This window comes from Saccopteryx bilineata, chromosome 4, assembly GCF_036850765.1.
Source record: "Saccopteryx bilineata isolate mSacBil1 chromosome 4, mSacBil1_pri_phased_curated, whole genome shotgun sequence".
In the NCBI taxonomy this organism is placed as follows: domain Eukaryota; kingdom Metazoa; phylum Chordata; class Mammalia; order Chiroptera; family Emballonuridae; genus Saccopteryx; species Saccopteryx bilineata.
The window spans coordinates 56,122,569-56,138,876 of record NC_089493.1 but is presented as its reverse complement, the minus strand read 5'-3'; the positions used below and the strand labels follow the sequence as shown (position 1 = coordinate 56,138,876).

Here is a 16,308-nt window from a genome sequence, read left to right as displayed (position 1 = left end):
AGCTTCTTACTACAAGAATAAGAGCTCTGTAGAAGCAAAGACTACAAGGATTTTATCTAATAAAAATGCAGAAAGGTACTCAACTTAAGTTTCCTGTAAATAAAGATTTGTACAGCTCAATTCCCTGAGGTATTTTACTACTGTTAATAAAAGCTAACAACCCTGGCCGGTTGGCTCAGCGGTAGAGCGTCGGCCTGGTGTGCGGGGGACCCGGGTTCAATTCCCAGCCAGGGCACATAGGAGAAGCGCTCATTTGCTTCTCCACCCCCCCTCCTTCCTCTCTGTCTCTCTCTTCCCCTCCCGCAGCCAAGGCTCCATTGGAGCAAAGATGGCCCGGGCACTGGGGATGGCTTCTTGGCCTCTGCCCAAGGCGCTAGAGTGGCTCTGGTCGAGGCAGAGCGACGCCCCGGAGGGGCAAAGCATCGCCCCCTGATGGGCAGAGCTTCGCCCCTGGTGGGCATGCCGGGTGGATCCCGGTCGGGCGCATGCGGGAGTCTGTCTGACTGTCTCTCCCCGTTTCCAGCTTCAGAAAAATACAAAAAAATAATAATAATAAAAATAAATAAAAGCTAACATTCATTGAGTATATGTGCCTGGCACTATTCTATAAGCTTCAGAGGAATTGGTTCATTTAATCCTATAGCTCTTTAAAATAGGTGCTATTATTACCCTCATTTTATAGACAAGGAAACTGAGTCTCAAGGTCACTCAGCATATAGGAGGGAGAGCTAAGATTCAACCCAGGCAATGTGGTTCCAGAGTTTGAACTGTATGTAGCCTGTCCTGAAGGGGAACAGAAATCCCTCTGGAAGCTACAGAGGCCCCTGAGTACCTGAAATTGTCAGTTACAGGCAGTACTGTTCACTCTGGATCCTGTTAACCAGAAACTATCTCCTGCTTGTTTGAAATCTACCTGGCAGTCCTGCCTTGTTTTCTAGGGTCTCTCTAAGAGAAGAAATCTCCATGGGGAGTATTTCCTAACAACTTGTGGCTAAAAGAGGTTGGCAAAAAAGAAAGAGAATGCTCAGTTCTCAGGCACAAGGTCACCTAAGGGAAACTGTAGGGCCTTAGACAACAGAGGATGGTAGAAAGAAAGGGCTTGAGGACCTGGGAAATCTGAAGAAATGATTGAGTGATAAATGCCACAGGTAATAGGTACATTTGTGGGGAATGGAAGTTGGATCTATTTGGGGGAGTACAAAGTAGGATGTTAAGTACATAATATGCATTTTAGTTTTCTTTGTGTATTTTTATAGATCTATAAGGATTCCATAATAATCTGAAAGCAGAACAAACAACAAAAGGGAGAAAACAGCCCATCAGTCCTGCTACACGCTGGAGTAAAATGGTAACAATTTTTTTTGCTGTGCCAATGCACAGACAACCTCATGTTTGACAAATGGTTTCAGGGCTTTTAATCTTTATTCCTAAAAGTGGGCCTCAGAAAGCTACAATTCATCACTTCTTTTATATATAAAACACACACTTAGATGCTGCTCTAAATTTATAAATTTTTGCTTGCCTAAGTGATGTTTTCTTCTTTTGGGGGTGCAGAGAGGCAGTGCCTCACAATGCAGTTGCAGAACTTCCTGCTGTGAAAGTATTTACAGTACTGGTAGTACAAAGAGTGCTTTGGTCGTGTGGGGGAAGGTCTGCTGGTTTCAGCACGTCTGGATGCAGTGTGAACCTGGCAGGCAGACAGTGCAGCTGGGGACCACTGAAAGGGGAGCTGCAGGGGCGCGGGTGTCTCATCCCTCACCTGGTGCTCTTGGCGGGACAGGCGGAGCTGTCCAGGCAGCACTGTGGCAGCGGCCAGCTGAGATCTGTCGAACGTGTTTGCCTTGCAAAACTGTTACCAGGGTTGGTTCTCGAACATGGTTGGTGTGGCCTAGGCCAAGCTGAGGATAAATTATAAATACACAGAAATTCGATTAGAAAAAGGAAGCCAAGATGATGAAATCTGTCTTAGATGGTAGCAGATATAAATAGGTTAACATCTTTACCAAGATAGCATCAAAATAATGATATCAATTCTGATTTTCTCTACCAGAATGGTCCTCAGAGCTCAGACTATCTTCTAAAAACTAAACTACATCAAAGCTATTCCAAATCTAGTGGATAAATGTTGGTGACTGAAAACATCCTTGGATTCCAATTCTGGAGAGGAAACAAATACTTAGAAAGTTTTTTAAAAATAACAGTGATATATAGCAATGTCCTCTTTTGCAAACTGGCATGAAATTTCTGGCAGTGCCAGTCCAGACCAACAGCTAAAAAACACTGACAGAGCTTTCACTTAAAACACATTGATTTCTTGATTTTTAACATGGTTTGCCTGTGTAAGAACAAATAAGCAATTATAAAAACATATACAGAGGCAGATTCTCTTTTTCAGATCTCTGTTCTTAGGGTCTGACTGGGACACCCAGTGTTTCAGCAGCTAAGCACCACAATATCATTAGGAAGGGTCATGCCCAGGCCCTGTCAGGTTGAGCCAAAGTGTCCTCAATGTCAACTCCCCTTTCATTAAGACTACATGCAACCACAGAGACGAGCAGCTTCCTCACCTGTTAAGACACCAGTGAGGAGACAACAGGGCTGAAATGGTAATACTGGACCTTGAACTTGAGGGCCCCTGAATCCTTACTCTGGCAGCAGCAGGACCCGAAGAGGTTTATAGAGGAGAGCGATGTGGCTCTGCATGTAGGGCTGAAAGCCACTGTAGCAGCAAGAATCCTAGACTCTCCCTCCCTCTTCCATAGATAGGGTAGGCTAAACTTGTCAAGCTCGAGTCTTTTCTCAGCCTCTTAGAGGCTCAGTTCATTCCTCTCTATAAATGGAGGTGACGAGGCTTCCTGTACAAACACAAATGTACTTTGTACACTGTCAATATTATAAAATATCCAAGTACTGTTGTTTTATTCTTTCCATTTTCCAGATCAACTGATGCTACTAGCACCTTAACTCACACATTTCTGTGACAGAAATGACGATGATGACAGCAGCACATACTAAGAGTGCCAAACACTATGTGCCAGGCACCTGTCAGTGTGTGTAGACACACACACATACTCAGCTAATCCCCTTCTTTTTGCTGTGATTTTTTTAAAAACCATGGTATAATAATTACTTGGCCACAATCAAGAGAGAGTTGCATAGCTCACAGAGCAATCAGTCCTGTGCAAAGTGGTGTGTCTGAGGTACTGTGGTAAACATGAGGTTCTGAGCTTATCCCTTTTCCCAAATAAAGAATGGTATCAGGCCCTGGCCAGTTGGCTCAGCGGTAGAGCGTCGGCCTAGCGTGCGGAGGACCTGGGTTCGATTCCCGGCCAGGGCACACAGGAGAAGCGCCCATTTGCTTCTCCACCCCTCCGCCGCGCTTTCCTCTCTGTCTCTCTCTTCCCCTCCCGCAGACAAGGCTCCATTGGAGCAAAGATGGCCCGGGCGCTGGGGATGGCTCTGTGGCCTCTGCCTCAGGCGCTAGAGTGGCTCTGGTCGCAATATGGCGACGCCCAGGATGGGCAGAGCATCGCCCCCTGGTGGGCAGAGCATCGTGCCGGGTGGATCCCGGTCGGGCGCATGCGGGAGTCTGTCTGACTGTCTCTCCCTGTTTCCAGCTTCAGAAAAATGAAAAAAATAAATAAATAAAAAAAGAAAAAAAAAAAAAAAGAATGGTATCAGATTCCAGAATACAAGAGCAGCAAGCAAGACAGACATTTACCTGTCCTTCTGAATTGCTCCCCCAGGCATATACATCTCCAGTTGATGCCAAAGCGAGTGTGTGCTCTGCACCAACTGCCACATCTTCAATGACCACTCCAGCCAGGACAGGGACTTGCTGTGGTCGGTTGTGATTGCGAGCACGCCCTTCTGGCAAGCCTATCAAGCGATCTGGAAGAAAAAAAAAAAAGCAAGAGAAAATTAAGGGAAGGCATATCATAGTCCTTTCATGTTTGCTAACTATTATGGTGGAATGGCAATGACATATATAATTCACTGGGGCCAAAGCCACTGTTCTGATAAGGTATACTGAATAATGAGCAAATGAAACATTTAAAACCGTTTCTTTATAAATGTCAGTCTCCTTATTCATAAAAATAAACAAAATTAGATCTAAAATTAGTAGCTTATTTCAAACCAAGAGGCACTCCAGTATTCCCATATTTGAGAGAACTGTAATGTAATGCGCAAAGGCCCCAAAGTTCTTGCAATCTAAGAAAAGATGTCATTCAATCTGTTTTGTCTTCAAACTTCCAGCCAAGCTCTCCCCTTACCTTTGCTGACAAACTTCTAGAAAGTCCAGGCCAGCCCCTGTTTTCCCCTGTTTCGTAGGCCTGTCTGACTTGGGTACCAACTACAACCTAACTTCCCCTGACACCACTGTACTGAAAATGTGCTCTCAAAAGCAGTAACTTCGATCTCCCCACTGCGGCAGCCTCTTCTCAGGCTCCAGCCCACGGAGCCCCATGAAATCTTCTGATAACAAGGCCTCACCTCCTCCTGCCCTTCAAGATTTGAACCCTGAGCCTATGAATTCCTAACACCTGAACCCCATCCCTGGAAGGACTAGGAAGTGAGGCAGGATCCTGGTGGTGAAGGCGGCAACAAGCAGGAGGGGAAGCGCCATGGAGAAACTCTTTCAGTAAGAGTGAAGGATCTCACGTGAGGGGCCGTCGACGCGGAGGAGAGTGTCTTTATGACCAAGTTCGCAGAAAAGCGGCCAGTGAATGAGGTCATAGTATCCACTCATCACCCAAAACAAAATAATGACTCAATTTAGAGCAATTTCTATAAAACTGGGAGGGAAATGTTTCTATATTTTATGTATACATAAAACAAACAATGCAATGCCTGGAAAATGCCTTACCTTGACCAAAGGTATACACATGACCATCCTTGGTCAAAGCAACAGAAAACTGAGTTCCACAAGCAACCTTTTTAATTCCAATTCCACAAAGAACATCAACTTTCTGCAAGATAAAAGTATAAGGTACACTTTAAAAAGGAAAAAAATACTCTTGAATTTGCCTCTGGCATGTATAAACCCAAGAATTATCTTCTAATAATAACACTAACAGTCAATTACCTGTTTCTACCCAAATCACCATTCTTAAATGTTATTTTCCCATGTTGTTCTACAAACTAGCTGAATTTGGGGAAGGAAGTACATGGGGCATTTGGCAAAAATCTCCAGAACCGCCTGACCAGGTGGTGGCACAGTGGATAGAACGTCGGACTGGGATGCAGAGGACCCAGGTTCAAGACCCGGAGGTTGCCAGCTTGAGTGCAGGCTCATCTGGTTTGAACAGAAGTTCACCAGCTTGATCCCAAGGTCGCTGGCTCCAGCAAGGGGCTACTCGGTCTGCTGAAGGCCCGCAGTCAAGGCACATATGAGAAAGCAATCAATGAACAACTAAGGTATCGCAACGCGCAATGAAAAACTAATGATTGATGCTTCTCATCTCTTTCTATTCCTGTCTGTCTGTCCCTGTCTATCCCTCTCTCTGACTCACTCTGTCTCTGTAAAAAATAAATAAATAAAAATTTAAAAAAAAATCTCCAGAATCCCATGTGAAGTAGAAGTATTCCCAATAACAGAAACAAAGAAAACCCTGTTGCCTTTTATTTTTTTATTATTTTTATTTTATTTTTTTCCTGTTGCCTTTTAAAGACGACTGCAAGACCATGTAATGCCACAGGCTGTTCCCAGTCAGACTTTTTCTATTTTCAGAGGTAACAGGAACTGCTTTCAATGTTTCCCAGAGAGGACTTCCTGGTTTTGTAAATCCCTAGCTGAATCCTGTCCAACTTTCAGGATGTCAAAGGCTATAGGTGACGGTGTATATGGAGTTGAATATAAACTGATTATCTGTAAATCATGCTGCCTGTTAAATGGGTCAGAAAAACCTACATAATAGAATTGCATAGGGCCTGACCAGGCAGTGGCACAGTGGATAGAGCATCAGCCTGGGATGCAGAGGACCCAGGTTTGAAATCCCAAGGTTGCTAGCTTAAGCATCGGGTCACCAGCTTGAGTGTGGGATCATAGATATGACCCCATGTTCGCTGGCTTGAGCCCAAAGGTTGCTGGCTTGAGCAAGAGGTCATTGGCTTGGCGAGAGCCACCTAGGCATGACAGATTTAAGAAAGAAATCAGTGAACAACTAAGGGGCCACAATAAAGAAGTGATGCTTCTCATCTCTCCCTTCTTGTCTCTCTTGCTAAAAAAAGAATTTCATAAGGCCCTAGCTGTTTGGCTCAGTGGTAGAGCATCGGCCCTGTGTGTGAATGTCCCAGGTTTGACTTTGGTCAGGGCACACAGGAGAAGCAACTATCTGCTTCTCCATCGCTCCCCTTCACCCTTCTCTCTATCTCTTTCTCTGTTTCTCCCGCCCCACCCCCCCAGCCATGGCTGGATTGGTTCAAGCAAGTTGGCCATGGGCACTGAGGATGGCTCCATGAAGCCTACGCCTCAGGCACTAAAAATAGCTCTGTTGCTATTAGCAGAGCATTGATCCCAGATGGAAGTTGCTGGGTGGATCCTGATTGGGAAGTATGCAGGAGTCTGTCTATTTACTCTCCTCTCACTTCGAAAAGAAGAAAAAAGGAAAGGAACAGGAAAGAAAAGGAAAGGAAAGAAAAAAATTTTTTAAAAAGAGAAAAAGAAAAGAAAGAAGGAATTGCATAGGTCTTTTGCAGAGCCGAAGAATCTTCTATAATGTAAATAAGAGCTTCTAATTTATTTGCTCATGCAAATTTCCTTTTTATTATTATTATTTTAAATTTATTTTTATTTATTTATTTTAGAGAGGAGAGTGAGAGAGAGAGAGAAAGGGAGGAGGAGCAGGAAGCATCAACTCCCAAGTGTGCATTGACCAGACAAGTGCAGGGTTTTGAACTGGCGACCTCAGTGTTCCAGGTCAATGCCTTATCCACTGTGCCACCACAGGTCAGGCCCCTTTCTATTATTTTTTAAACAGAGTTACATATCTGGTATAATTCAGTGGTAATTATACACTGAAATGGCAGCTGTAAGTAGAGGGTTACAAAGGATTGTTCATGATTCCTTCCATAAGATACTCTGGAGATATGTTTATATTATTTCTTCTTCACAACGAAGTAGTCCCTATAGTGTTCAGCCCATGTACAGACAGACACTTATCCTTACAGAATTTTTACATCCAGTTTAGCTATTAGTGGCTTATTTAAAGTCAAAATCTAAAACACAGAACATTTAAGAATAAGCAACCAAAGCTTTTACACTTAATTATGAATGACCAAAAATGTTAAATTTAAGTCATTTCCAATTAAAAAGAGGTACTGACATAGACAAAAAGTATTGTCTGAAACACTACACTAAAGATAATACTGACCTGAGGTGAAGATTTTGCAGTGGAATTTCCTAAGCCTAGTTTTCCATAGTCACCATCTCCAAAAGCCCACACCATGGAGCCATCTGCTGATACTGCCAAAGTGTGGTTTAAGCCACAAGCCACCTGGAGAAACAGCAGGGTGTTCAGTAAGCAAATCATAATACCTAAAACACATACCCATATCTGGAACCCCTTCCATCACTTCTATGGAAAACTTGGTCATGTTTTCCAAAGAATTTTATTGGTTTCAGGGCTTTCTACATATTTAAAAAAAAATAAAAAAGAAAAGAAAGAAAAATAATTCCTAATATTCACAAACAAAAGAACTTTTTTCTTCAAAGTGAAATTCTTCAAATATCTGAGCTAACTCAGAATCAGAGAGCACAAAAGATAAGGGAAATGTATATCTGACTCAGAAGTACTTATTCGTAACAGGAAGTCTAAGGTATAATATAGAAAAAGATAAAGGTATTTTATCTCCTTATTAAGAGTAAGTCTCAATGATTACGGGACAGGGAACTTGATTACACTGAATTACTGCTTAAGAGCAGTAGCTATCAGTGATGTTGCCATTCAGCCATCTACTCCCAGCCTACTAGACAGGAGTCACAAAAGTCTGTACTGTTTAAAGGTTTTATTATTAGCACTTTACGGAGGAGATTTTAAAATATGCACATCCTGGCCCTGGCCGGTTGGCTCAGCAGTGGAGCATCGGCCTGGCGTGCGGGGGACCCGGGTTCGATTCCCGGCCAGGACACATAGGGGAAGCGCCCATTTGCTTCTCCACCCCTCCCCCTTCCTCTCTGTCTCTCTCTTCCCCTCCTGCAGCCAAGGCTCCATTGGAGCAAAGATGGCCCGGGCGCTGGGGATTGCTCCTTGGCCTCTGCCTCAGGCACTAGAGTGGCTCTGGTCGCGGCAGAACGACGCCCTGGAGGGGCAGAGCATCGCCCCCCTGGTGGGCGTGCCGGGTGGATCCCGGTTGGGCGCATGCAGGAGTCTGTCTGACTGTCTCTCCCTGTTTCCAGCTTCGGAAATTAATTAAAAAAAAATGCACATCCTGACTTAAAATGTGAATTTTCACATAGGAAAAAAATGAAAAACTACCAATTAGGCCAAGCAAACTGCACATGAGGTTAAATATGACTGGTTATTCTTTTCTTCCTGAAATGACAGTGCCTAAGAGAACACAGTGGACATAAGAAACTATGATCAGACAGAACATATCATTGACTTATTCCATGCCTGTCCAATCTGATAGCCCTCCAGTGCGGTCACTCTTTCTGGAAGTTTTTTGTTAGAGGTGTTTCCAAGACCCAGACGACCATAGTCACCGTTCCCAAAGGTAAACAGTTTGCCATCTGAAGTTACCACTGCTGAGTGCTTGAAGCCACAAGACATCTACAGACAGAACCAAGGAGAAAAAATTTTCTTAAGACTGGATACTAAGAAAGACAGAAATAAGGCATTTTTGGTTATTAATATAGTAATAAATTTCACTGACAAATCAGGATCTTCAAGACCAGAATGTTCTATCAGCCCAAATGGCCCTCCTGCCCCACTCCTCAAGTCCAATCTATTTCATCATCCTCAGGAAGACCAAGCTAAAGAGCATACACCTTGGAAGAACTGTTGCTACATTCCACCTGTGTGCAAAGGACCTAGACTACATGAAATAATGAATAGGGAAATACTTTGTAAACTCAAAGGTGCTATGCAATTTTACAATATTATTTTAGATCACTAACCGATTTTCTAGAAAACGTACATGAATTCAGCCTTTGTAACAATAATGACATGCTGAAAGCAAAGCTTTCCACTTATCAGTGTAGTAAGAACTGTGTGGCAAGAAACTCATCATGTTTCTTCCAAAGACCAGCAGTACCCTAGCCTGGGCCAAACAGCTGGCTCAGGAAAAAAGTCCATTCTAACACCAAAGCCCAATATCTGACAAGTGCAAAAATGAATTTAAACAACAAAAAGCAGTGGATCTCTTATTATGATTGTATAATACATTTTTATTATTGTTTCCCATTACCTAAATTTGATTCAACAACTAGTATGTTTATATTCAGAGCCAGCCTTATTTATGTCCTTTCTGACCTGCACCACTTCCTCTCCTTGTAAGGCCTCAATCTGCCTGGGTCGCCGCTGCCGGTCGCTGTTCCCATGGCCAAGTTTGCCATAATCACCATCTCCCCAGCTAAAGACCTCACCACTCTCAGTCAGGGCCATGGAGTGCCCATCGGAACCACAGGAAGTCACCAGCTGAGTCACCACAAAGCCTGGAACAGAGAAAAAACCCAGTAAGAGTCACTGTATGTTAAAACTGCCCTCTTTACTTGCAGCTGCTACAGAAAATTGTCAGAATCGAAACACACCCAATTAGTACTACAGAAATAAAAACAATTTCATAATTTTACATCAAATTTGCATAAACAGTCTAACAAATTAGAAGCAGTCATAGAAAATAACATGACAAGAAAGAGGAGGGTTACATGGGCAGTTACAGTCATTAAAGACTATATTCTAGCTATTCCTATGAATGTTTCATATAAATAATCTCATTTTCTAGTTTTACTTAGAATCTCTGAGGCAGATACTATCGTAACCATTTTTACAATTGGGGAAACCGAGTCACAAGAAGTCTAGTAACTTGTGCAAGGCCCTAGAGGCAGAACGTAGTAGAACCAGACAGGAACCCAGCCAGCCCTTCATTCTCACTGTGCTCTTCACACTTGGATCTCAAGGAAGAGAACGCAGAGCTACTCAGGAATTGGTTCTCAACTCTTTGTTACTTGTGTGCTTTTATTTAAACCCTGTTTGCTCTTTTTGTAGGCTTCAAAGTCAGTCAAAGTGAACTTAAGGAATAAGCCAGGGGCTCATGCAGTGGTTGCTTCAGAGGTATATTTTTCCCCAAGTCACACAGAACTCTGACAGAGTTTAAAGTCTTTAATATATATTCATATATACTGATTTTTAATTTTAATGAAACACATGCATGATTGCTACTGATATGAATAGTTACCTAATTACAGTTTCAAAGAATTTTATATTCTTTAGTGGGTCTTAAGTTATTTATACCAATGTATTCTAAGATTTCTATAATAAATAACTTGCAAAACAATATTGTTTAAGATATGAAAATTAAGGCTGTACATGCCTAAAGATTTGCAGTATAAGTGAAAGCTGTATATGACCATCTAACAAAGTTCTGAGATGAGTTCCAACATAAACAAACATTTCTATAGTCAGGCTATAATTTCTGACCAGCTTTTAATTGAGGATCATTTTACCTTGTAAGGCTGAAATAACTGTCAGCACATGAAGGTCATCTGAATTTCCTTGTCCTAATCTGCCATAACTTCCTTCCCCACAAGCCAACACTGTGCCATTGGCCTGGATGACAAAGGTACAATTCTGACCACATATGACCTGGTATATAAAAACACACAACTAAATATATTATCCTTTATTATATAACTTTATCATGCAAATATTTAAAATGATACCATGTATACCTAAGATACCTTTATCAATTTTTTTAATCTTTTCACTACAAGGGAAGGATTAATGTGACTATGGGGTTCCTTTAGCTCTTGATTACTATAAAATGGCTTACTTAACTAAAACATGTATGAGGCTCATTTAACTCTTCAAGATAGTTTGAACTATGTATCTACATGGATTTCAGCTACTTATGCGGAACTCATATAATAACATCAACAACAAAACAGATCAGAGAAGAAAGAGAAAAGGGTGATGGGGAACTATTAAAGACTGGGCTAGAGGTCAGCAAGAGGTAGAAACTGGAAGGGATAGATATGAGAAAGTGCATTCTGGGGATTAATCAGGTAGAGGAGAACAAAAGAGCAAGCAGTTGACTCAAGAAGGGTTTGGAAATACAGTACATAACTTTATAGTGATTAAAATAAATATAGTGTTTAAAATAAAATAAAAGAGGGAAGGGGTGCAATGAAATCTGGCTAAAGACCCAGTAAGACTATAAATGTAAAGAGAATCAATAATTAGGATTATCATTATTAACATCTATAAATATACACTGGTCAGACCTAATGCATCAAATTGTTAATCTACTACTCAGGAAAGCAAGAGAAATTTAGAAACATATTATTAGCAAAACTGAAGACTGGTAAAAACCTTAGAAAATTTTTACTTGGAAGCTAGCACATGACTTTCTCTTGTGATTCCTTACAATAGACTATCCCACAGTAAGTTACTGACAGCTGACTACTTGGGAATCAGAATTGTCAGTTCCCAAGTTTCTCCTCCATTTCTTGACCCTGTTAGTTACCTGCTGGGCCTGTGAAAATGAGGGAGCTGCTGCAGGTACCATTACATTTCTTCCAGCTTCTGCCAGTTGTCCATGCCTGCCAGCACCCCACAAGTAGACATCACATTTACCTCCCAGGTGCCAGTCCTACAAAAACACAATTATCTCAAAATTAGATTCATTCATTCACTCAAGCAAGCATGTACTGGGTACCAAGTGTGTGCCAGCTTCTACGGGAAACCCCAGGGCACAAACGCACTAGCAGTTAGAATCAGAAGATTTACTGAGAAAACCATGTAATTATCTTTATCTTTACTGACCTCAGGTCTGGAAGTTGCCCAAGACATAATTTGTTCATCCATGCCATTAATCCATTTACTGTTATCCTGCAATACAGGGAAAACATCAGGGATCAGTCTTGCTTAAACAAGATTTATCTTTTCTTAACTAACAACTACATCTTTTTGAACAAAGTCTTCTTTCCAAAAAGAAATTGGTAATATTACAAGAAATTAAGAGCAGTTTTATAATTATGCCAAACTTGATTTTATACATTGCTATTATTTCCCCTTACTATAAACACTTCCACTATCAACTATATCACTATCCCAACTGACTTGGGAATTCAAAGCTAACTTCTGAGCATCCATAGGTACAAAGTCATGTGCAGGAGCCAGTGACCCTGTGAACTTGCTATAGCTTAGGGCAGGTCACTTCATCTTTCTGGGCTTCAGTTTCCTCATCTACAAAATGACAGATTTGGGGCCAACAGGATGCTCAGAAGGACACTTCTTAATTAGAATATTCCATATTTAGATCATTTCCTTCAATTAGTAAGTCTTTTATGTTGTATCTATATTTATATATTCAAATGTTTGTATATATAAAACTTAACTAAGTAAAGGAGTTATTATTAGATCAAGTGCTGGCCTGAACCATCTATACCATAGTTTCTATAGCTAGACACTCAAATACAATCAGAACATTTCCCCATAATTTTTATTTTATAGTGATTAAAAACATGATTGAAGTGACAAATAATTTAGAATCTATATATGGACTAAATCTCACAAGATGACTAGGAGAAGATGCTAAAATATATAGAGAGTTGAGTAAAAGTGGGTTTACAGTTAGTTGTAAGTACACAAAACACTGTTTGTTCTTATATTATTTAATTACTATAATTTAGTCCATATAAACAACTGTAAACAGACATCTGCCCCACCCTGTACAAAGGAAAGAAAAAATATGGGACTATGTCATTGAAAGCCATTAAGTTTAAAGAGCTCCATGGTTCTCATATAATAAATTCATCATCATAGAGGCCTATCATCAAATCAAAAGTGACTATCTAAAAGCAAAATACTTTAAATTTATCTAAGGCATGCTTCTAGCTATTCAAGCTAGCAAATATTTACTGAGTGCCTGCTATACGCTAAACAACCATGATACAACCTCAGCTGCAAATAACAGCAGCTCACATTACACTCACCATAAGGAATACAAGTTCATCCTCTGGAACAGGCTCTAGATCAGGAACAGTAAAAGATTCTGGAAACTGTGCTCCATTGGTCAGGGCTTCAGCAGCTTTTATGGTGGTGGAGAAACATTCTAACCAGGCCCACTCGTTCGGATTCCAGGATGCAGGGTCAGGGAGACAGTTCTGGTGGTGTGGTGGCACCGGAGGGTTACACAACAGCTGGTCCAGATGAAGTCCCACAGCAAGGGAAGCCAGACACTGCATATAGGGGCTGTGAACAAGCTGGTCACCACAAACCACATGAGGCTAAGAGAAAACACAAGGACATGTTGAAGAGCCTATACCAAATATTCTGAATTAACCTACTGCAATCTGAAAGCCAGTAAATTTTTTTTAAGCTAAAGCTTTTTTACTTTATAAAATAAGTTATTTATTTGTTTTTAAAGGTTTTATTTATTAATTTTGGAGAGAGAGAGGGAGAAAGGTGTTAAGGAGGAGCAGGAAGCATCCTCATATGTGCCTTGACCAGGCAAGCCTGAGGTTTTGAACTGGTGACCTTAGCAATCCAAGCCAATGCTTTATCCACTGAACCACCACAGGTCAGGCACTTTGAAATAATTGTAGATATACAAAGAGTTGCAGAGACAGTACAGAGAATTCCTATAAACCCTTCATCCAATTTTCTCTAATGTTAACATCTTAAAAAATCATGGTGTATATATCAAAACTAAGAAATTAACACTAGAATACTAACTACAACACAACTTTCTTTGGTTTTACCACTAATGCCTTTTCTCCTCCAGAATCCAATTTAGGATGTCCTTGTATTTAGTATATTTTCATTATATTTTTTCTAGAATTAAAAAAAAAGGTAACACCCGAACTATGGAGACTGGCGCCCTTTCACCATTCCTCCTTACCAGGAGAACCCTGGTAGCCATCAAAATTCTTCTTTCATGGCTCTTCCTAGTAAGGCCTGGAAGACAGGCTCCACAGGATCAAATTCATCATCCCTTATCCTAGTATTCAGTACCCCTGTTCAGTTCAACCTTAACTCTTCCACGCAACTTTCCACAAGGATTCACTTGATAAGTGGAGAAGATGTTCACTGACACCAATATCCACTCCCACCTCCCAACAGTGGGATGGCAAAACCACATAAAAATAGATGTATGGGTCCAAAAAGGGAAGATGATACTCTTGAGGCACAGGTATTTTAAGAGGTTTTGCAGTGAATAAATCTGAAGAATGACAGAAACACTATAAATTCAAAACTTTAATTTGAATTCCAAAGCACCAGGTATCTCTATATCCATAGGAGTGAGTGTAATCAATCACCTTTTCATAGGCATACTGCTCCTGAAGCATCATGGGCAGCCGCTCCAGAAACGCTCTCATGCAGGGAGCCGTGTTTAATCCCAGGATGCCCTGCTGTTTCAATGCTGTCCTGCAGGTTGCTAAAACATGATTGGCAGCAGTCCATTCTGCTGTACAATTGACAACCAAAACATCCTGATGGAAAATAAATCATGCCACATGATTTGTTTAAATAAAAGAGAAAAGAGAAAAATTCTATTATCATTTATATCTGAGAAAATTGCTTCCAACAACTGCATTAAACACATTTGCCTTATGGACATTTTAGACTGTGCTTTTAATGCCTGTGGACTTCAAAACATCTTAAATTTTGTCTAAGTAAAAACAAGTGACTATGAAATAACTGTAAGATTTGTAAACTTTGGATTAGCTGATTCTTCTTAAAAGAGGTAACAGCAATTATTTGCTATTACACAGAATTGTAAGACAAGCTGTCTAGTGTAATTTAAAAGTCTGCCATGACCACAGAGTACTAAAGGAAATAGTACTCTGCCTGCTGAGGGACACAGCTGCAAAAGAATCAACACTGTTCTAGCATAGACCACTACTGCCTAGGGCAGGGGTCCCCAAACTAAGGCCCCCTGAGGCCATTTATCTGGCCCCTGCCGCACTTCCGGAAGGGGCACCTCTTTCATTGGTGGTCAGTGAGAGGAGCACAAGATGCATTCTGTGTATCCTCATCCTGTGCTCCGGGAGTACTGTATGTGGCGGCACCACAAAGCGCAGCATCGCTCAAGTACAGTACTACTTCCGGTGATGCGGCACGCGTGCATCACAGCTCCAGAAACGCATCATATCACTTGTTACGGCTAGCAGTGACAAATATGGAACCAGACATTGACCATCTCATTAGCCAAAAGCAGGCCCATAGTTCCCATTGAAATACTGGTCAGTTTGTTGATTTAAATTTACTTGTTCTTTATTTTAAATAGTGTATTTGTTCCCATTTTGTTTTTTTACTTTAAAATAAGATATGTGCAGTGTGCATAGGAATTGTTCATAGTTTTTTTCATAGTCCGGCCTCCAATGGTCTGAGGGACAGTGAACTGGCCCCCTGTGTAAAAAGTTTGGGGACCCCTGGCCTAGGGTCTGAGTCTATATGTTACTTCAGTAGAATATTCATGCAGGTTTGCAGCTCTATTCAAATATGATTTAACCACATAAAATGTAAACCAGAGCAGCACACTAATCCTTTGAGTAGTATGAACATTCATGTATGTCCTCGTGCCTACTGACCATCCAGGTATGATTGTACAAAAATTTTTATTTTAAAAATGTGTAAGGCAACATTAAAAAAAGGAGAATGTATGTTCTGGTTTCTATAAATTGGTTATCAAACGAACATGATTTTAAATTAATAAAACGAACTAGAACTAATTTCATTTTTTGAAAAAACAAAACTCACTTCTGGGGGTCAGCAAGCATGAAAAAACTCACTACTCAAAGGGTTAAGGATATAAAAGGCAATACTGAAGGGGATAATGTCATATCACAGAATTACTTCACAGCAAGGAGTTAGTATTTTTCTTACTAGGTTATTAAATTTGGAAGCCAAAATATATTGTGTATACTTAAGTTAAAAATCTTTGGGATGGTCCTTCTTTAAGGGAAAGTTCTTTTGAGACAATCTGGTGCTATCTCAAAAATGGCAGAAAGTCAAAATCCACTTTATGACTTCCAATGGAAATGAAGCCGTTCAATGATTAAACAAACATTTCACTGATATCTAGGGTATAGTAGAAAGAGTATGAAATTATAAATCAGGAGACCTGGGTTCTAGTTTCTTT

At 40.8% G+C, this 16,308-nt stretch overlaps 1 protein-coding gene across 9 annotated transcripts in view; it reads right to left on the bottom strand.

Annotated features, from left to right (window-relative positions):
* HERC1 (HECT and RLD domain containing E3 ubiquitin protein ligase family member 1) overlaps positions 1-16,308 on the bottom strand; it is a 235,788-nt gene that overhangs the window by 20,164 nt on the left and 199,316 nt on the right. For all 9 annotated transcript variants that reach the window (XM_066274158.1, XM_066274165.1, XM_066274161.1 and 6 more), the window contains exons 60-70: positions 14,483-14,656; positions 13,157-13,450; positions 11,985-12,050; positions 11,686-11,811; positions 10,667-10,805; positions 9,474-9,655; positions 8,616-8,771; positions 7,374-7,496; positions 4,868-4,970; positions 3,722-3,891; positions 1,760-1,898 (exon numbers count right to left, since the gene is read on the bottom strand). In XM_066274158.1, coding sequence (XP_066130255.1) covers positions 1,760-1,898; positions 3,722-3,891; positions 4,868-4,970; positions 7,374-7,496; positions 8,616-8,771; positions 9,474-9,655; positions 10,667-10,805; positions 11,686-11,811; positions 11,985-12,050; positions 13,157-13,450; positions 14,483-14,656 — 1,672 coding nt within the window. The remainder of the gene's footprint in view (positions 1-1,759; positions 1,899-3,721; positions 3,892-4,867; positions 4,971-7,373; positions 7,497-8,615; positions 8,772-9,473; positions 9,656-10,666; positions 10,806-11,685; positions 11,812-11,984; positions 12,051-13,156; positions 13,451-14,482; positions 14,657-16,308) is intronic.